The sequence below is a fragment of the Seriola lalandi genome, unplaced genomic scaffold (assembly GCF_002814215.2).
Source record: "Seriola lalandi dorsalis isolate HSWRI2012SDOR001 ecotype SW California unplaced genomic scaffold, Sedor1 jcf7180002054690, whole genome shotgun sequence".
NCBI classification, from domain to species: Eukaryota; Metazoa; Chordata; class Actinopteri; order Carangiformes; family Carangidae; genus Seriola; species Seriola lalandi.
The window spans coordinates 195,350-216,970 of NW_019525243.1; the positions used below are offsets into that span (position 1 = coordinate 195,350).

The window sequence follows — 21,621 nt, forward strand, 5'->3', positions numbered from 1 at the left end:
ATAGTTGCCATTAATCTAAAACTACCCGGCATCTAATCAGGACTTATCATATGTATAAGCTTATTTTAAATGGACAATGGACTTGCACATTGGAGAGGGAAAACTGCAGATACTGCCTAAAAAGTCAATCAAATTGGGTTGACATGAGCAAGAGGCTTTTATGTATCTCTCAGAAGAAAGCATGGAAAGGTGTTGAGTAGCTGTGTCTCACCACTAGCTGTCAGTGTGTGATGTTCGCAGGCAAGACAAAATGCCAGCTTACTGTCTGAAAAGTAATGCTGCAAGTGACTATTGGTTTCAGTTTTGATTAATCTGCTGATTATTACCTCCACCAAGGAGGTTATGTTTTCACCAGTGTTTGTGTAATTGTCAGCAGGATTACACAAAAAGTACTGAACCGTTTTGTACAGAATTTGGTGGGGGGATGGGGCATTGGGCAGGGAAGAACTTTTTTACATTTTGGGGCAGATCCAGATCCAATTAGAAAATATTAGAAACGTCCATTACACTTTCTCCGAGTCATGGATTTTGTTCCGTCTTGCCAGTAGTCCAAAATCCAAAGAAACTCGGTTTACAATGCCATAACAGATAAAAGCAAAAATCTGTGGCATTAGGGAAACAGACACCAGGAAGCAAGTTAGCATATTTGCATGAAAAAAAATATGTTAGTCAACCTTTTCTGGTCATTATGAATTATGAGTATTCATTGCAGCCCCTCTTACTTCTCTGTGGGTTCCCTCCACTTTTACTCCATGATAGGGTTGCAAAATTAATCAAAATATTTTTGAAATCGCAATGTGGTTAAGTGCACTATCCAAAAGGCAGGAGCTGCAATTTTTTGATAAAGGTAAAATGTGTCAATGGACTGTAAATGAAGCATTGTTGTGCTACAGAGATATCCTCTGCCTACAAATCATATTCTCCAGACATAAAGGAACACGCTTGTTAGATACACGTCTGAACAAAAATAACACCATCGTCATTTTTATAATCAAAAATTTTAAATTGTGACTCATATCACAATCACAATATCTGCCAAACTAATCACAATATGATTTTTTTGCATATTGTTTAGCCGTACTCAATGAAAATATTTTTTACTTCAACTGTTTTTTTTATTTTGTTGTAATTACAAAGACTGAAAGGCAATGGTGTGGAAACTGCTGGGCACCATTTTCACTATTCTTAAAGGCAAGAAGTAAAAGTACTGCTTGTATCTTTATCAGCCACCCAGTTTAGGAGCCATTCAGCAATATTATTGGCATATCCTCGTTATGATTGTTTATATTGCTGATATTTGTTGTGCAGTCACTATTGCCAAGCATTGAAAAAGCGTGGACCGTCTCATTGCAGCCACCTCTTAACTCTCGTCTTCTGGAGAGTACATAAAGAGTACAGTTTCTTAATTTAAAATGTATTGGAGACTGGAAACATCTGCCTGCCATTTGGAAACAGCTGAGAAGTTTCTTTGTTTGGTATGTCTTCTTTTCTGCGGATGGCTACATTATCTAGCTCTCTGACAGAACTCGGTCTTCAGCCAAGGTAGCGCATCCTTTCAGAGGGGTGACAGGACCTTTCGCTGGGCAATAAAGCAGCCTGACACTAGGCCTCCTCCCCCACTGCTGCCAGGAGCCCTGTCTCTCTCTCAGTTGACACATGCACACACACGCACACACAAACTCTCACAAACACATGTATTCAGTATGACATTGCACAGTGTCTCTTGTAGACCTGCTCTCTTTGAAGTCCTGGATGCAGCTCAGGATCTTAAGTAGTCTGAGAAGATTTTAAGTGCCAGGCTGCAGATGGGAGGATAAGCACAGTTTTTTTTTCTTGAGATCAAAAAGCCCTAATTCTGAGAAAATTGGGAGGCAGATAGTTTGCAGCCTAACACTTTTTTTTAATAGTCCGCCTACAGAGTGTTTACAGAGTATTTCTAACATTTTAACAGGTTACTAGTTGAGATTCCTAATCCATACCATTAAATGGTTTACTAATTGTTGGTTTAATTTTTTATACATTGTTGAACATTAGTTGAGCATTTGAATGTTAAACAAAGATTAGGGAAATGTTAGAAAATACTCTGTAAACACTCTGTAGGCGACCAACCCAATAAAGACTACATCCACACTAGCTTTTAGTTTTCAAACGCATCACTTCTGCTACATTTTTGCCTGAAATGCCTAAAACAGAGACAGTTGGAAAACACTGCTGGCCCCATTTTTGTTTTAAAACTCTGGGGTTGTGTTGTAGTCTGGATGGGCAAAAATGAAGACCTTTGGAAACATTGAGGTAGACACGCATGGTTGCTCGTTGATTGGGTCTTATCAGCCTTGACTACAAGTGGTGAAAGCAACATGAATGACGAAATACAAGTGTTACTGGCCAGGTTGTCATTGCTAGCAGCTGTTGTGGAGTTAAATTCAGCATTTAAACGCTACAACTGTCTTTACTGTTCCTTGTTCGTAGTGTTTTGTGCAGGTTATAAACTGCATAGTAAACTATCTGCTGAACGTGATTGCTCATGTATGTATGCGTTTTCACGTGTGCTGTATGGACGGAGATCGTTTTCGTTTTAAAATGAAAACATAGTAGTGTGGATGTAACCAAAGGGAAAACCTGCACCCTTCTATTGTGAAATTGTGTTCTTTCTTAAATTTACTTGTTGAAAAAAAAAAAAAGAAAAAAGGAATCTGTGTGTAGAACTTAAATTTACAAAACAAAGATAATGCAGATTATTTTTTTCATTGATTTCAGATAGCACATGGTTAGTGGTATTTACCTTTCCCACATTTCATCCAGGTGTGATTGCTTATGCTGGGTACCCCTGATGTTCAGATCTGAATTTCACATCTTGAACCCCCAAAAACAGATGTACTGGAAATAATGTTTTTGAAATTACACAACTTGAAATCGACAAAAAAAAACATCAGACCATTTAGCAAGATGGTTTTCGATGTAAAATATTTCTGCGCCAAATAAAATTCATAGAATTGATAATGAAATGATAGAATTTCCAAATTCAGTTGCTAAGATTTAAATCAATACAGCAATTCCTCCCTTCAGTGATACATTGCAAAGTAGTACAATGTACCTGAACTGGTTTGACTTTCTGAGTCAAGTTTATTATTAGTAAAGCCTTTCCATTATTGGTTGTCTAACAGATAGCAAAGACATGTCTGTTTGCTCACATCCAACCCAGTGCACACGGAGCTGTCGCTCACAGCCACAGATTAGCGACTAGTCTTTGATGTTCATGTTAATGTGTGTCAGTTTTTACGGTTCTCTGGTCTCATGTCGGTATGTGTTTAGCCCTGTGGCCAAAGGCAAGTGTCAGGCTTGTTTTCATTTGTAAGGCTGAGTGGGCGTGTCAGCGCTAGGGGTGAGAAACGGGCAGCCATTCTCCAATGCCAGTGCTCACCTACCTACCTCCTCCTCCTGTCTAGCCCGTGTGTATGATCACTAACTGCAGGCTGAGTATTGTTCAGCTACTTAAGCATTAGCACATGTAAAATAATGGTCAACTGTTAAAATTTTCAGTTTCAAAATTTTGCCTTTCACCAGCATGGCAAAGCATTGGCACAAGATACTCTGGATCTGCTGGCTAATGTCTCAGCTGAGGTGGAACTGATTGAGATGACGAGAAGGGTGGGCGGTCCTGGACGCCAGTCAGCCAACCCAAACAGTCCTGCCCCATATCCCTCTGCACGTCTACCCCGTCCCTCCTACTTCATATCTCACATATCCACAGCATGCTAATATTGTCTGGAACAAGGCTATGAGCCGTTGCATTCATTTACATTTTTGTGTGTGTCTACAAAATCTGAATAAAACGCTTTCTCGCTTTCTGAGATTGTGTTGTGAATTGCCCAAATTTGTTTTTTGTGATTTTCTCTGAATGGCTGTGGTTTTCATAAACACAGTGCAGCAAATGACTGCAGCCCCAGCTTTACAAGAGTAGTGTGCTGCTAATTTTGCACATCTTGAAGTCATCACAACTTTTCTTATAAAGCACCACTAAAGGTTTAACAAATGTTCTGCCAATCAAATGTGTGCAAAAAACTAGCCCATGATTCCTCAGTTTTCTTCAGTTCCCTCTGCTAAATTTATCAGAATGATTTAAGAAAAAAAAGGGAAAAAAAAGGAAGGTATTTGTTCCTAATTCTAAGGTGCCCCATCTATACCTTTTAACTCAATTAATTCAACCTACATGGGAAGTGCTGAACAGTGAGGCCACATCTACACTAAGACAGATCATTTTGAGAGCTGAGATTGTGCGCATCAAATAAGCTTGAAACTGAAAATAGAAAATGGAATTTAGATTGAGGACTTACAAAGGTCCTCAATCCACACTCACAGGCCAAAACAATGGAAAAACAGCAAAATGTTTTCTTACTCCACATTCTTTGGTTGGCATGCAATGAGACTTTACAGCCATCATCTAGTAAAGAGTGGGAAGACACAGTTTTGTAACAGCACCTAGTCTCAGATGGTTAACACTCCGCTGAAGGTCGTGTATTTTTTGTATAGCTGGATGTATAATGTAGTTGTTGTCGCCAACCTATGTTTCTATTGTTAAAAAAGTTATAAAATTTGATTGTGGCAAATTGGTTTGTAGCCACATTGGTTTGTATTTTAAGTCCGATTTTCACATATGAAAAAGGCAAGTTTAGGGGTGGAGGTTGTATCTCAACCTATTAAAGCCTTCCAGTGGTGAGAATTGTGTATATTGAGAAAATATAAACCAAAATCTTTTTTTCTTGTCTTAATAAACAAATCAAAAAAGTCTGGATGCATTTTAAGCAGTCTAAAGACACGCCAGAAAACTCTGGAAGTAAGTAAGCAAGTAGTCATCATTATTCTATCTGACAATACGCAGATATATAATAATGTTAATTTATTTGTCTTTTATAAAGGTCCTAAATTTGTTGTGGCCATTGTCCAGCTTTGTAGTGTTTGGCCCAAGAGTTTTTTTGGTTCGAGACTTTGACAGACAGACACGTGAGGAGAACACTGGTAACAATAACATGAAATATAAATATAAATACCTGTATGAATACCTTTTTGTGTGTATTTTCATTGTTTTACTTTGTCCATATTTTTAGTCTGGTTCTTTATAAATTTAATGTCCCTTTAGCACTTCTATGATTGGTTAGCAACGTTGCTCCCTCTTTGCTGAAAGACAGGGGGAGCATCTTATTCTTTCCATGTACATACCATCTCTCTCTGGCTCTGCTATGGCAGCAACAGCCAGCTGCATAGCCTCGTATTATCTCCCTGAAGAGTCTAATTGTCGATTTTCACATGGCTGCTGAAAAGCTTTGGTGAATTACGCCTAGCGGCAGCAAACTCCTCTTCAGGTGAGAATAGGACGACTCCAGTGTTGGGATTCTCTGCTTAGTAGATGCTTCTGTTGTCCCTGCTTGGCATATGTTCGCTGCTGGGTATGCCCATCACTTCTTTGTTGTATAATGAGCGACTTCAAATCATATTCTCAGCCTTTTGTAAAGAATCACCATGCTGAAGGCACTTTGTCTCCCTCAGCTAGGTTTTGGGCTCTAGTGTATCCTCTCCCTCTGAAATTTGTGAGTGCTCAATCTTGTTGCCGAATTGGCCTCAGGCAAGGCACAGGTGCTTGCCCTCAACTATACACCATCCATGTCTCTTGCTGTGCTCTGAGACTTGTTACTTTAACCTTAAGCACTAACAGCTCAAGCATTACATGGACAGCCCATGGCTGTAATATTAAAGCTCATAATAATTGCCACCATATTTCATTGAGAAAGAGGGTTGGATTTCTCTCCTTTCAAACCCAGTGGCTTCAGACACTGAGCTAGGCGTGTGTGGGGTTGCGGCTGTGGTGCTGGTAAAATCTTTATTGGCTGACACAGAGGCAAGCTTGCACCTGCACGTGAAGAACCTTGGCACAGACGCGTGATTTGAACTATGACCTTCATTACTGTCCTATTATTGTGCATAGCTTTCATGTTTACTTTTTTCTGCACAACCACAAGAGTGTTTTAAGATACAGGGAATTTTTTTCTATCATTATCACTACCAATAAATGAAATTATCTTTTTAAGCTGATACCAATAATGATCTGATAATGATTCATCCTCTTTCGAAACCCATAACATGAATAAACATTTTTGATAAACAAATTTAAGGGAACTTAAACAGTTTTGCCCCAGAATTGTGGTGGGCAGGACATTTAATGTTTTCTTTTCTTTAGTTCCTTTTTATTTATTGGCAGGCATGTATGCAGATGCAATATAACAGCAATTCGCTAATAGTGTCCAATTTATCTGCCTGGTTGCTCAGGCTCTACCATGTACTGTGTTGGGAAAATGAAAACATATGCTTACTTAGCTCTACTTTTATATGGTGAACAAGATCAGCAGGTCAGATCTTGCTCTTTAAGACACCATCACAAAAACATCAATTTTGTGGTTGACAGATAGGTTTGACACATCACTAAACTGATGTAAACAATATGTACATTTGGAAATTTGGGATGCTTTCACACCTAATCTGTTTGGTTCAGTTCAAACAGACCTTGGTGCCTTTGCCTGTACAGTGTGGTTAATTTGTGTTGTGTGAGCAAGGCAGGCTAACCACGGAATTTGGTCATATAAGAAATGTGATTTTTAGCATTATTTTAGAAGCTGAACTACAACTAAATCCTTCAATTGATCATGGGACCTGTCAAGTTAACGATCTGTAAAAATTATCTATATAATTATGCATGATTGGTAACCATGGTAACAAATTTTAACTTGAATTTAACTGATGCCAAGAAGCAAATTGAATTTTGCAATAACTGGCAACTGAACTTTTACGTAAAGTCCAATCCTGACTCAGGTCTGTGTAATTATTATTATTTTGATAATCAATTAATTAATCTGGTTGGAATGATAGTTGAATAAACTTTTAAATCTCTATCTAAGACAAATGCCTTAGTATCTCAGTGCTTGTTGGTTAGCAGCTTGTTGTGTCAGTGATGATGGCTAATTCTTATTTCCCCTTCTCTCTTTTCTTTAGATCTTGTGTCTCTGTTTGACCTGGAAAATGACCTTCCAGATGAGCTCATTCCCAATGGAGACTTGGGAATGGGAATGTCCTCTAATGGTGGCCCAGGTGGAGGGGGTCCCGGTCTCAATTCCCTTGTTCCTGATGCTGCTGCCAAACACAAGCAGCTGTCTGAGCTCCTGCGACCAGGAAGTTCCTCCATCTTGGGAGGTGGCCTCAACTCTGCCAGCCCCCAACAGGGAGGAATGGTGGGAAGCCAGCTGGGCGCTGTGCTTGGTAAAAGTCCACTGGGGCAGGGCTCCCCCAATCATCAGTCTCCCCAGGCCCAGAAAGGAGGTGCTGCAGTTGCACAAGGCAATGGAAGCACAGGCATGGGCTTCAACCAGGCCATGTTGAACAGTGGGCAGGGTCACGGGGTCATGGGCCAGACAGGACAGGTGATGAATGGGGCTCTAGGACCGGCTGGTCGGGGGAGACCTGGGCCTGGCATGCAGTACCAGGGCCAAGGAATGCAGGGGGCACAAGTGGGTGCTGGACCTGGTGTTGGAGGCAGTGTGCTGGCAGAGACACTCACTCAAGGAGGGCCACAGTTGGGTGCACACAATGCGATGAATGCTCAGCAAGCTGGAAACATGAATAAGGTGAGGTCTTAAACTCTACTTAATTAGTGACACAAGTGAGCAGTTTTTAATGCAGCAAGTACAAGTACACGAAGGCACAAAGCATGACAGATCATAATCTGGTGAGCACATAGAATATTAACTAGTGTTCATCAGAAGACAGTTGCAGTTGTAAATATATCAAAAGTTGACATGTCAAGGTTTGTCAGGTTTATCCAATAGTCACTTGCATGTATGATATGTAGTCACAGCATCATGATGGCAGCAGTGATGAGTGCTACTCTCGACATCATTGAAAATGAAGGCATGCCCTCTGTGATTCTTTGAATGATTGAATAATAAAAAACCCTAATTGCCACACCACCAACATCTTTTGACTGTATTTACCCACAACAGTTTCCTTATTGTCATTGTTGCTTTATTTGCCAACACTTGGCAACACTACTGTTCTGTAGAAGGGCTTGCTTTTTTTATCTGTTTTACTTTCGACATCAAAACAAAAGCAAAGGGTGAGTTAAGCAAACTTAACCAACCTCATTGTGCATTTTTTTAGGAAATGTGCAGTGCTTTACTAATGGACTGCCAATGTAAAAGGCTGTTGTTGTCAAGCGATATATGTTATGGATCCCTTTTTTTTTGACCAGCTGAGTGTATCAAATACATTATTTTTATCGCCTAGCCCTATTGCTGGCTTGTCGTCAGTTATCTCCCCCTTACCATGTATTGATCCGTTGTTCTTCCTGGGTCTGCTGGAGGAAGCAGACAATCAGTTGATAGGCTTGAATCTGCAATCAAGTGCATCAATGTCTGTGGGTCTAACTTGGCCCAACAGGACCAACATATTTATTACTGCATTCCTATGTGTCACTAATCCGAGAATCAGTACAAACAATATAAATGCAACAAGAGCTGCAGTTGTGTCATGATGCTACTACACAGTGAGATTATATCATTGATGTTTGTGAATGAAGAATGATTTCCATGATGTGCTGGTTTTATTACGACGTAAATGTCTTTTCACACACTTTGAAGTGCTCAGTGGAGAAAAATGTTTCCCCCCATCTCTGAGAGTCTCGGGTCTTTGTGGTTTGACAGGAAACCAGAGCTAAACCAGCGCGCTAGCTCTCACTGACATTATTTCAACAGACATTGCCACATGAAACAAGCCCCACCTTCCCTCCTTTCCCATAATGATATATACACCTTAATGGCTGACTATATTTTCTTACTTTATGGCACAAAATCTAATTGCTTGGTGTTGTGTCGATGAGTTATTTCATATTTTGTGCAATACTGAAACAAACGCCCTTACATCCCATTGAGAGGTCAGGTCAGTGTTTGAGAAGAGGAGATGGGGAGAGAGGAAGATACAGATTTGAACCTGGTTGTGCGTTTTATGTATGTGTAGCTTATGGTTGCAGGACCTTTACCATGCCTAGCTACCATCAGAGAAATGTGTTGCTGACATGTAGTGAGTGATGTGTTAGCCTTTCTGTTCAGAACAGAAGAAATATAACTGGCTTCACTGTCTCAGCCATATTATGAATAAAACTGAGCATTATTTCTATTATGCACATGGGAAATGTATCACTGAAATATTAATGTTTGGATGATATTTCTATCTCTGGTCAGATATGAATGTGTTCCACTCTGAGTTCAGTACTTTGACAAAGTTAAAATTAAAAACAGAAGCTGGAGAGGAATGCTCATAGTAAATTGCTCGATCTGTTGATGACTTGCAGGCCAAGACCTTGCATTACTAGTAGTGTTATTAATTTTTTCTTGTTCCGTGTTTTGTCTCTGTCCATATCAGCCAAGATAAGCACAGGGGATGTGCTAGGGATGGAATGGTCCATTTTTCCAAGTTTCCATTTGTAGCCTGAGGAAGAATCATGGCTTCACTGTTGAGATCACTTTCAAATGAAAAATCAAGTGGAAATTTTGTTATTATAGGTTTCGTTGTATTTTTTATAGTGGAAGTAATATTATTATAAGTATTAGAGTAAGTATTAGACTTGATAGTGGCCAACCTTTTGAACTACAAATACAATATTGCCATGTGGCAGCAAATGGTCTGTCAATCCGTACCATTCTCGTCAGTGCGATGTCTCCGTAAGGCCTTGAGGGAATTTCATCAAATTTGGTACAAACATTCACTTAGACTCAAAGATGAACTGATTCGATTTTGGTGGTCAAAGGTTGTGCTGTTGGCCACAACTCAGGAATTCATACGCTAAGACAAATGTCTAACAGGATAAAATGATCAAGTGATGACATTTTATATCCTAACGGGCAAAGGTCAACTTCACTGTGACATCATAATCTTCTGTAAGAACACCTTTCTTGCCATTACTCAACACTGTAACTCAGGAACAGAAGGGGAGATTGTGACCATATTTACTCCAACTTGACTGGTTGGTGGAGGCATATAACCGCAAGGTGGTAATTCTAGTTCTCTCTCTCTCTCTCTCTCTCTCTCTCTCTCTCTCTCTCTCTCTCTCTCTCTCTCTCTCTCTCACTCTCTCTGGCATATGCCGTCTCTCTCTGGGCTCTCTGGATAATGGAGCTGTAAATCATGTTTAGAGGAGTTGGTTTGTGTGTTGTTTTTGAGCTGGGGTGGCAGGGTAGAGAGGGTGGAACAGAGGAGGAGAAAAGAGGACATGCCAAGAGGACGGGGATACACTAGAGGCTTCTTTTGCGCGACAGTGCTGTCCTCTAGGCTGGTGACACAACTCGCGCACATCATCAAGTGGGAGAGCCTGTGTGTGAGAGTAGGATGAGTCTGTGTGAATGGGAGGCAGGCAGCAGGCAAGCATCTGTGTATTTCTGTGCAGCAGAGGGGGAGGGGCAGGCAGCAGTGCAGTGCTCTGCTCAGCTGTTGAGCAAGCTGGTCTTTCTTTCTGTGCGTCTCCTCCCGTTTCTCTCTCTCTCTGGGGCTGGGCTCGATCTGTCTGCCTCAACACTGCTGGCAGTGAGGGACCTACACGGAGCAGAGCAGGCTGCTGCTTTGGCCAACGTGAAGAAAGGCAGGCAGACGCAGAAGACGCATGAAGACGGCTGTTAAGAGATAGGAATAAATTACTTTTGGAGGACCTGGCAGGAAAGCTAATCCTTCACTTTCTGACACAAATAATGAAATAAAAAAAAAAATGCATTTCTTCTGATTTTATAACAACTTGTTCATTTGTTTTACTTTTAGTGATCGATTCAGTTTCAAGGGATGTTGGAGAGAGTAGTTTTATGCTTTTTTTGTTTTTGGCTGGACCCCAATAAACTGGAATGTCTGTCGCTGACTGACTGAGTGAAGTTACACCATTGGTCAGCCGACTGCCGTGTGACTGAGTGCTGAAGTTAAACCACATTTATAGGCAGTTGTTTACAGCGATGCCACAACATTTTCAGCTATGTCCTCGATTTCGCACATTGACCATACACTCAGTTTCAACGTAGTCTTGTTAATGTGGTTTTCTGAGGCATTCTGTACCCTCATTAAATAACGACAGTAGAGAGGTGTAAGGAAATGGAGGGATAGAAAGATGGGGAATTGACATGCAACAAAAGTACCCGAGTGGACACGATATTTCAGTTCTTGGTCGCTGCCTTGACTTCTACGGTTTCCCCTAAGTTTTTGACAGCAGTGCCTCAGCGTTTGCTTAAACTTGAGGCACCAGATCACACTGATGAAGTCACAATAGATGAAAACATTTGGGGAATAAAGCATACTGTAAGGGAGTAGAGTTCGTAGTTTCAACCATGTCTGCATTTTCAAAGTTAAAAGCTCTTCCGTACACTGACACACACGCTCTCAGTGCAGATGTAAAAAGATTGATCTGCTATGATGGTATGCTGCAAGATATACCTCTGACCACCCTCTGTTCTGTCTGCTCACTATAGATGGGGATGTCAGGGGCTCCATTTGGCCAGCAGTATGGTGGGGCTGGAGTGCAGCAGATGGGGGCAGCGGGGGTCAACGCCCAACAACTCCAGAACAAGACAGCTCTTTCAAACAACCTGCCCCAATTCCCTGCTGAACTGAAGGGAGCTGGGAGTGTGCCAAACATGGTGAGTGTCACTCATATCTTAAAAAATGGTGGAGATTTGTTCCAGCCTCTGTTTTTTAGTCAGGGGAAATTGTATTCTGTAGGTTCATCTAACAATATCGGCATGTTGCACGTAGCAGGGAAGGCAAGATAAAATATATAATAAAAGTATAAATGTGCACAGAGGCATTGGTATTGCTATACAATATATATTTATGGTGTGCATGTTCTTGTTTTGGTTGGACTTGGTTTATGCTTCATCTGATGCTTCACTTACCATGTAGTCTAAAACATGAGGACACAGTCTGCAGCCATTGAAGTATGAACACTAGATTCGCTCTTGGCCTTGCACTTCCATGGGGAGAGTTGCCAGAAAAGTCTTAAAGAAACATTGACATGCTGCCATAAAGGACTCTTTTTTTTCTATTTGTAGTGTTAATTGTTGGAAATAAAGCATGGTTAATACTTTTTCAATATAGGAATAGTTTAGTTTGTATTTTGCTTTGTCAGTGAGGTTTACTCTAGTTACTGTCTAGACTTGATGGTTTACACTTTACTGGCTGCATAGTGAAAACAGCAGCAGCAGCTGCACATCTATGTGCTCAGGCACACAATACCCAAAATGTAGTTATGCACATACTTTTTAAGGAAATACACTTTAGGTTCCAGTAAAACAAGAGCGTGCTCAGTGTGCACAGCTGTATTGAAAAAAAGTATTGGGAAAAAAAGTGTAATTGTTTTGTCAGATGAGTATGAGACAGGCAACTGAAAACTGGCGGAAGCGCATGTGCGGTTGACTAAATCATGGATAATTTACATCCTGACAGATTTAAAAAATTGCCACTCAGGCTGGTCAGTTACCCCAAAAAGTATATACATCAACATTTAGCACTTCTTACCAACTTCATCCTGCTCATGTCGGTTAATTCAGTTTATACTTTCCCCAATGCACTGTCCCCTTAAAGAAATACTATCTTGTGTTCAGTCACGGGCCTCCCCCTCGTCCAACTAAAGTTAGTCCATATTCATTCAAATGGAAGCTGGTGACACAGGCCACACACTTTGTCAGCATACAGCTTGTTAAGATATTGCTGCAACCATTTATGTAGATTGCTTTCTTGCAATGAAGCAAAACTAAAAATGAAAATTGCATTAAGGGCAACATAATTGTTAAAAGCTGTCCACTCTGACATGTTAACTGTTGAATACAGAGTGAGATTCTTTCAAGGAACAAAGTAAAGAGATCTCAGTGCTATGCAAATCTGTTTGAGGAACAGGAAATTCATTTTATACAGTAGATTTCCTTGTATTCTTGTTCACTCGCATTCACTGTAGTTTCATTCACATTTTCTTTTAATTTTTTAGTTTTTACATCCCCTGTCTTGCCTCATCTTTCTTTTCTGATGCCATATTTTCTTTCTAGTTTCTACCTTTACCCTTTGTTGTACATCAAGTTATTGTGATTTGTAGTATTTATTAGTTTCTCTTTGGCTTTAACTTAAAAGCTAAAAGTCTAAAATGAGGAAAGTCCGATATTCTGATTTGTGCCTAATCTGTGTGTGTATTGGCACTCCTTTGCAGTCCCAGATGCAGCATCAAGTAGCGTCGGTGGGCATGGTCTCTGGGGCTGGAGGCGTGTCAGCAGGCCCAACGGCCGACCCCGAGAAGCGCAAACTCATTCAGCAGCAGCTGGTCCTGCTGCTCCATGCACATAAGTGCCAGCGGCGGGAGCAGGCCAATGGGGAGGTGAGGGCCTGCACTCTGCCCCACTGCCGCACCATGAAGAACGTCCTCAACCACATGACCCACTGCCAGGCTGGCAAGTCCTGCCAGGGTGAGTGAAAGTGATGCGTTTTCAGAGCACTGGGTCAAATCCAGTTTCTCACTGGCTGACTCCTGCTTGTGACCACAAGGTGTTAAATGTATATACTAATGTGCTAACTGTTGTCTGAGCTTTTTTGTGACTGTGATGTTGCTGGTTAATCTTTGATCCATTAGTGAAGAATTTGATCAATGGGATTAGTTAGAATTTAGATACAGATGGGATAGCTGCACTGTGCATGTCGTGAGAAACTGTTATCAGAGCCTGTAATACAGCGCCAGTTGCTTTACATATCAGAGGAACAACACAGTACAAGGTGCTGATGAGGTGTTGTAGGTTTGAGGTTACCCAAACTTCAATAAGCAGCTGTTGTCTTCAGCTCCTCACCAATATTGTCCATGGCAAAATTGTTTATCGATCTGTATGTGGCTGTGAATGATTGAGGGGATTTCATGAAATTTGCATCCCTATATAACCGTAAACAACCAAATTGCTTGGTTATTGACCAACAAGACTGACAGCTCAAGAGGAGTTATTATAATTAAATAGCATTGATTTAAAAACTATTTGACTATATTTAACCACTATTTAAAATAACAATTACATCCTGCACTGTGCTGTTTAATTACTGAAGTTGTTATGCACAATGTAAAGTGGTAAGCTCTCGTTGTCTCTGTTTTATTGCTTAAATTCAGCCACTCCACACCCTTGACTTGCTAAGCCCCAAATACTGCAGTGACTGACAACATCAGCAAACATAAATTTAATCTCTTTTAAACTGTCTGTCATGGTGGTTATACTTCATTATGTCATCTACCCTGATGGACAGCAGCTTCCATCTGACAGCTGTGGGTTGTAAGGCGCTCACCCAAGGTTTATGAACTTTGAACTCTGATATTTCTACTGTTTAAACTCTTTAAGTAAATGCAATGATGTGTTTATGCTTTTACAATGTGTAGATTAATTGTTTGCACATTGTACTCTCGCAGAGGGGGGTGTTCACTCTTCTGTATTGTTACTTGACATGGTGCCAGGTTTGATCACATTATCTAACCATTTCATAGCCCAAGTCTTTCTTTGGTGTGTCAGTATCCATTTTGCTCGTGTTCACTGTGGTGATGTATGAATTCAATGTGTTTTCATAATTCTTACCTTGTACATCTCTCTGTCATTTCTCTCCAGTGGCTCACTGTGCATCGTCCAGACAGATCATCTCCCACTGGAAGAACTGTACGCGGCACGACTGTCCGGTCTGCCTGCCTTTGAAGAATGCGAGTGACAAGAGGAACCAGCAGCGTGAGTGACTCTAAAGCTCCTCTTCTCTTGTCTTCATTCATTCATTTTTGAATCCATGTAAAAATGCACACAGGATGCATTTAAAGTGAACACAGAACCATAGTATATAATTCCAGAAGGATGCTTCGATATCCTCATGGTCATATTGATAGAAAGTAACTTTGAAACCTTGTAAACTGTTCAACTAAGCAGTTGTCACTCAGCAGAGCGCCTCAAGTCAGTGTATGTGTAGTATGAAGTACTGCCACCTGCAGGTTGTGTTTCCACGCCACAGCTCTGTGCTGGCTCGCTGACTGCGAGAGCTTGCACAGGGAGAGGATTCCTCTAGAAAGGCTGGGCCTGTAATGTGACACCCAGGGGAGGGGCGCTGTGGCTCTGCTATCAGTGGGGGCAGGGTCTTGGGAGTACATGCTCTCTGATTGGTTGAAATGCTCTATGACAGGTTTAAATCCCCCACAGAGGCAGCGTGCTTCCTGTCAGCAATCAACACAGCAGGGAGCACTGGCAGGGATTTTAGATGGAGGCTCAAGAAGATGTTTTTTTTTTTCTTTACACAGAAAACAGTTATTACAGCTATTTTTTTTATAGCCAATTATTTTTCATGTTAAAATTTTTTTTTCTTAACCCTGATAAGATGGCAGTTTACTAATGGTAATTATTTGGGTTTAAAAATGTACATACATATATGTTTTGATATTAAGATAATGTGATTCCAGAAGCAGCAATTACTCCTTTGCTATTACAGGGTATTCATTAAATGCTTTGTTTTGTTTTCCAAGTCCCTTATTTATTTTGTCTTCTCCCTCCAGCCATGCTAAGTTCCCCTGGGGCTGGCCTGCAGAACGCCATCAGCACAGTTGGACCTGGCCAGCCTAGCGCTACAGCCATCAACAGTGCTGCCACGCACATTGACCCCAGCTCCATGCAGAGGGCCTATGCTGCCCTGGGCCTGCCGTATGGGAACCAGTCCCCTGCTCAGGTCCAGGGACAGGGCCAGGGTCCAGCTCAGCAAAACCCCCAGGGTCCCCAGCACCAGCAGCTGCGAAATATGAACCCACTAGGTAAGGAATAGATGGGACTTCAGTAACATTTTGGAGGCTTGCGTGTAAGTTGTAACAATACTACAAATCTGTTGCTAAGCCATTTTATTGTAAACCCTTGTAAATGATGTTTACAGGCACTAATCAGATGAACCAGATGGCAGGAGGTATGGGTGTCCCCTCTTCAGACCAGACTGGCATGCACTCCGACTCCTCTCTAGCCTCGACACTCAACAAGTGAGCACTCTCATCCTTAACACGTACACAGAACCAGACCTTTGCAGCCCTTTATTGTGAATGCCCTTCCCAAGAAATGTATGCTTCAACAGTCAGTGTCATCTTGTAAATAATGACATGATCTTAGGATGTAGGTGTCATTTAATTTATAGACTGTGAATTAGTTAAGATAATGAGTCACTCATTTCTTTTTGGCAGCAGTGCTTCAAATCAATCATCCATGAACTGATGTATGATGTATTACATTTTAAAATGTATGTGGAGGGGAATTTTTTATAACAATGCAAATTGCAAAGTATGTTCAGACTGTTATTTATGAAACCTTTTCTGGAATTATCAATAATGATTACTTTGAAAGTAATAGTTCCTTTCTCCGCTCTACAGTCAGCTGATGCCAGATGGGTCAGTAGCAGGAGGCCTGGGAAACCTGCCCACTGCCACCCCACTCTCTGCTTCGGGGGTAAGGAAGGCCTGGCATGAACACGTCACTCAGGACCTGCGCACCCACCTGGTGCACAAACTGTAAGTCCAACAATAAAGCCAATTTATTACAATTACTCAAATTCTATTCATATGCAAATAGAATAAAACATGGGGCACCAGGTTGTTTCTGAGTTTTGTTGTTTTTTTTCAACTCTTTCATCAGAGTACAAGCCATATTCCCCACCCCAGACCCCGCAGCACTGAAGGACCGGCGAATGGAGAACCTGGTGGCATACGCACGCAAGGTTGAGGGTGACATGTATGAGTCAGCTAACAGCAGGGTAACTAATATAATACACACTTCACACCATTATGAGTGAGACCTTTTTGTTCTCCCAGCAGAAAATTTAAATGAGATCCAGAGACTAAGAGACACAATCATTATTCTTTTAAAAATGTCTTGTTTGTCTTTTGTTCCCTCTCATCCTCTCACTAGGATGAGTATTACCACTTCCTGGCAGAAAAAATTTACAAGATCCAGAAGGAACTGGAGGAGAAGAGACGCTCACGGCTCCAGAAACAGCCTGGCATGGTGGGCACAGCTGGGCCTCAGCAGCCTGGTATGGGTCAGCCCAACGCCATGGGCCCAGGACAGGCTGTCCGACCTCCCAGTTAGTAACTTAACTTCTTTCACTCTGGTTGATACAAGTAATCATATATTATAACTAGAAGGATGCCTATTCAAATATATGTCTGTAACTGAGAGCACTGCGCTATCCTGTCGTCTCATAGATGGACCTGTGCCTATGCCCAACATGCCAAATCAGATAATGAACCGTATGCAGGTGCCCCAAGGTATGTGTTCACTCTTTGCTCTCTTAGCAGTTGTTTTCCTGGGAAAAGTAGTTCATATTTCCCCTTTCAGCTAATATTCCTAGATATAAATTCTAAGTATACTTATGGTTTCGCTTTTAAATATTGTTTCCTGTGTGTTCCTGATCGTTTAACCCGTTAACAAATACATTTATTGAACTCTGATGTTAGCCCATGTCTAGCCCAGTAGGACATGGAATATTGAATTACAACAACTCCCAAGAATAATAAACAGGGATATAATTGTGTGTGTATCTATCCCCACAGGAATCAATCAATTTAACCCAATGGCAATGCAGAATGCGCAGATGTCTCAGGCACCCATGGGAGCACGTGCTCCCTCCCCCATGAACCATCCACAGCAGATGAACATGAGCTCCGTCCCACCGGTTCGACCTTTCTCCTGTGTTTGCCTATTTTCTTCTTTTTCCCCTCTCTGTCTTTCAATCTGTGATTTCTCAGAGCACAGTTTCTCTTTAACCTGCTCCTCTTGGAATATTTCAGTTTCTGTTACCATGTTTGTCCTGTACCCAGTTGTTCAGTTTCCCTTGCTCCACTTTTCTATCATTCTTTGCCTCTTTCCTTTTTGTTTTTTTTTTTCTCATCACTGTGAGATGCCCTACTGTCTTTGATTGATCGTTCATTTCTTACTCTGTTACCATTTTGACACTAAAGCAGCAATTATACACGGGCTGCCTGTGGTTGACATAGGTCCTGATCTGTTTACATCCAGCTGCCTAGCTGCCAAAAAGTAATCTTATATGGAACCATGTAAGAGGCTAGGGCCTGGCTTAAAGCCATTAAATGTTCCTCCTTGGTCTTTAGATCTGGTTTTGATTGAGCACGCTGTTTATTTGTAATTAACAACAGAAACCTTTATGCAGACTGTTGTAGTGATAGTAAGCATGTTTGCAGCATTCCATTCACTTTGTTAATTTTACCTGGCAGGTTCTAGATTTGTCCGTTTCATCTCTTCTCTGTTTTTCAGATGGGCATGTCCCCGTCAAGGATGCCTCAGACTCAAGGAATGATGGGTGGTCATGCGAATAACATGGTTGCTCAGTCAGCCAACCAGGGCCAGTTCCTGCCACAGGGCCAGTTTCCTGCAGGTGGAGCAATGAATGTGAATGTAGGCTTGGGCCAGCCTATAACACAGGCTGCTGTCACACAGGTGAGAAGACTTAAGACTTAAATTTTGTATGTGCCTAGTGTGTTCAGTGCTCCTTGTATTGTCGGCAAGTGCCAGCATGTAGGCTGCTGTATGAATGGTGTGCCTTGGTGTGCTAACTCTGCATCCCTCTTTATTCCAGCAGCCGCAGAACTCTAACCTCCCTTTGAATGCACTGGGCTCCCTTGGCCCCCAGCTGCCCTGTGGCCCTGTAACCCAGCCCAGCCTGGGTGCCACCCCTCCACCCAATGCCTCTGCCAACCTGCAGCCTCAGCAGCAGCAGCCGCCTCAGCAGCAGCAGCAGCTGCAGCAGCAGCAGCAGTTGCAGCAGCAACACCATGCTCCCCCACATGCCCAGGTGCCACCGCGGCCCTCCACCCCTGCTTCCACGGGTGGGCCCTCCTCCACCCCAACCCACATACCTAGTAACCTCCCTGGTCCCCCCTCAGCCATGGGCACACCCCCTGACCCATCCCAGCCGCACACGCCCCTGCAGCCCCAACCTGAACCCCCCAGCCAGATGCAGCAGCCCAACTCAGTGCAGCCACAGCACCCCAGTACACCGGTGAGCAACTGCAGCACTTGTGTCGCTTACGTCTCTGCCACCTTCTGTTGAATCCAACATGTCTTTTGAACAAACATTTATCTTTTTTTCAGTTATGTTAAAGGGAAATTTGTCTATATTTTGTTCAGAGAGGATCACCGACAGTTCATTCTTAGTGATCCCCAGTATTAAAGTCAGTACGACTTTATTTATAAATGATCAATATTGTGACCAAAATGTCCTCTGCTTCCTCTGCCTTAAGTTGTCCCAGGCAGCAGCCAGTATAGATAACAGAGTGCCCACCCCAGGCTCTGTGGCTGAGCTGAGCTCCCAGCAGACCCTGCCTGACGTGAGCGGCACTGAAGCCAAACCTGAAGTAAAAGATGAAGAAGATGACAGCAACTCTGGGAAGAAGCAGACTGGTGTAAAAATGGAGGTATGCACATAGTTGTACAGGGTTATTTAATAATCATTAGGGTAAGAAAGGCATTGTTGAGGCAAGAGATAGAAAGAAGCACATTTCTGTCTGCTGTAGATAAGACTGGAAGTCTTTTGCTGTTTGAACCCCTGGTTACTACTCATTCTACTTGGAACACTTTCCTATAGTAAATGTATTAACTACTTAATGGTTTCCTGACTCAGCACCGTTGAATAGCTGGTTAACGATGGTTGTGTTCATGTAGCAGGATGATGAAACCAAACCCCCACTGGTGAAGAAAGAGGAGCCAGATGCAGCAGAGCCAAAGCAGGAACCAATGGAAACTGAGGAGAAGAAGCCGGAGATGAAGACAGAACCCAAAGAAGAGGAGGACAGTGGTGCCAACAGCACATCAAACACCTCCAACGCGCAGAACCGCAAAAAAAGTAAGAACACACATCTCATCCGTACATACTAAATGAGTAGCAATATATTGTGGCATGATATTTTGGGATGAAAAAATGTATCTAAATGTGGATCATAGTATCAGGTAAATATATTGTATTTGTTCATATACATATTCATTTCAGCACATATACATGTATCCTGTAATGGTATTTTTTTCTTGATGCATTCACCAGTGTACAGTTTGCAATCACAGTGCATTTGCACAGTTAACAGTTAAGTTGAATTCAAATCTTGTTCTTGTAGTATGCTGTTAGTGTATGGATTCTTATAACACTATTATTGTCTGTGCAGTTTTCAAGCCAGAGGAACTGAGACAAGCCCTAATGCCGACACTTGAGGCCCTCTACAGGCAAGACCCAGAGTCACTGCCGTTCAGACAACCTGTAGACCCCATGCTACTGGGCATCCCTGTGAGTGTCCAAAATTATATACACAGATATAATTATTTCAGTGTTTCAGGACCAGCAGAAAATGCTGTTAATCAAGATTAACTCGTTTCATGCAAATGTCTCTCCTGCTCTACAGGACTACTTTGACATTGTGAAGAATCCCATCGACTTATCCACTATCAAGCGTAAGCTGGATACGGGTCAGTACCAAGAGCCGTGGCAGTACGTGGACGATGTGTGGCTCATGTTCAACAATGCGTGGCTGTACAACCGTAAAACATCCCGTGTCTACAAGTACTGCACCAAGCTGGCAGAAGTATTCGAAGCGGAGATAGACCCCGTCATGCAGGGCCTGGGCTATTGCTGCGGGAGGAAGGTGAGACGATACAGGATCAGAACTGAACAGAAAAATGCTGAGGCACAGATCTGTTATTTATAAGCTTTTTACTATATTCATCTTGCCAGTTTGCATTATCTTTACCTGTATTTGGCTGTTGGCTTGAGTGCAACCTTATTGTCACAACGACATGGTTTGTTAATGTCTATATGGTGTTTCCACAGTTTGAGTTCTCACCCCAGACGCTGTGTTGCTACGGCAAACAGTTGTGTACCATCTCCAGGGATGGCACCTACTACAGCTACCAGAACAGGTAAAAGTGCATGCTGACTCTGCTAAAGGGTAGAGATGGGTAAAAATGTGAGGGAGGGGTAGTAAAGAGAAGGCTTGCAGCTGCATCTTCAAAGATAAAACATGGCTGGCGATATCACACACACCTGTCCACAAAGCTGGGACTTTATCCACATGATCTTTCCTTTACAGGGGTGTCACAGACACCACTGAGAGTTGTATGTTGTGGCCAAGCAGAATGTGCATGATTGGGTTTGGTGTTGTCCTCACAACTCTGTTATGCCCCAGAACCAGCACCAAAGCTCCCCCTGCTGTGCAGAAAGTGCTACTGCACCTCAATATCATTCCAATGCAACACCATTCAATTATTGCAGATACATGCTACTAAATGCTGTGAGGTTTACCAACTTAGCATTCAAAACTTCCAACAAAAAGTCTGTGTTTATGAGAATGTAATGCTGTCCTCATATTATCTAAGAAGCTCTAAGCAAGGTTTAACCACTAGCCCAAATCTTGATCTCAAAAACCTAAATATTAGAGCTAAAAATACCCTTCACTTACAAAAATACAACTAATTTAGTCAGTTTCCCTAAAAGACCTGCACATTTGTATTAGCACCCATCCTG

General features: G+C 42.0%; 1 protein-coding gene across 6 annotated transcripts in view; it reads left to right on the forward strand.

Moving 5' to 3' along the window:
- The window catches only part of crebbpb (CREB binding lysine acetyltransferase b), a 32,737-nt gene that overhangs the window by 2,419 nt on the left and 8,697 nt on the right, over positions 1-21,621 (forward strand). For 2 of the 6 annotated variants that reach the window (XM_023423221.2, XM_023423224.2), the window contains exons 2-19: positions 7,042-7,670; positions 11,544-11,711; positions 13,271-13,523; positions 14,694-14,807; positions 15,617-15,868; positions 15,985-16,084; positions 16,469-16,606; positions 16,731-16,848; positions 17,004-17,178; positions 17,300-17,362; positions 17,648-17,769; positions 18,369-18,551; positions 18,691-19,113; positions 19,355-19,528; positions 19,776-19,956; positions 20,270-20,388; positions 20,504-20,743; positions 20,929-21,017. In XM_023423221.2, the coding sequence (XP_023278989.1) occupies positions 7,042-7,670; positions 11,544-11,711; positions 13,271-13,523; positions 14,694-14,807; positions 15,617-15,868; positions 15,985-16,084; positions 16,469-16,606; positions 16,731-16,848; positions 17,004-17,178; positions 17,300-17,362; positions 17,648-17,769; positions 18,369-18,551; positions 18,691-19,113; positions 19,355-19,528; positions 19,776-19,956; positions 20,270-20,388; positions 20,504-20,743; positions 20,929-21,017 (3,541 nt within the window). The remainder of the gene's footprint in view (positions 1-7,041; positions 7,671-11,543; positions 11,712-13,270; positions 13,524-14,693; positions 14,808-15,616; positions 15,869-15,984; positions 16,085-16,468; positions 16,607-16,730; positions 16,849-17,003; positions 17,179-17,299; positions 17,363-17,647; positions 17,770-18,368; positions 18,552-18,690; positions 19,114-19,354; positions 19,529-19,775; positions 19,957-20,269; positions 20,389-20,503; positions 20,744-20,928; positions 21,018-21,621) is intronic. The other 4 variants (XM_023423223.2, XM_023423225.2, XM_087178510.1 and 1 more) reach the window with 3 other exon arrangements.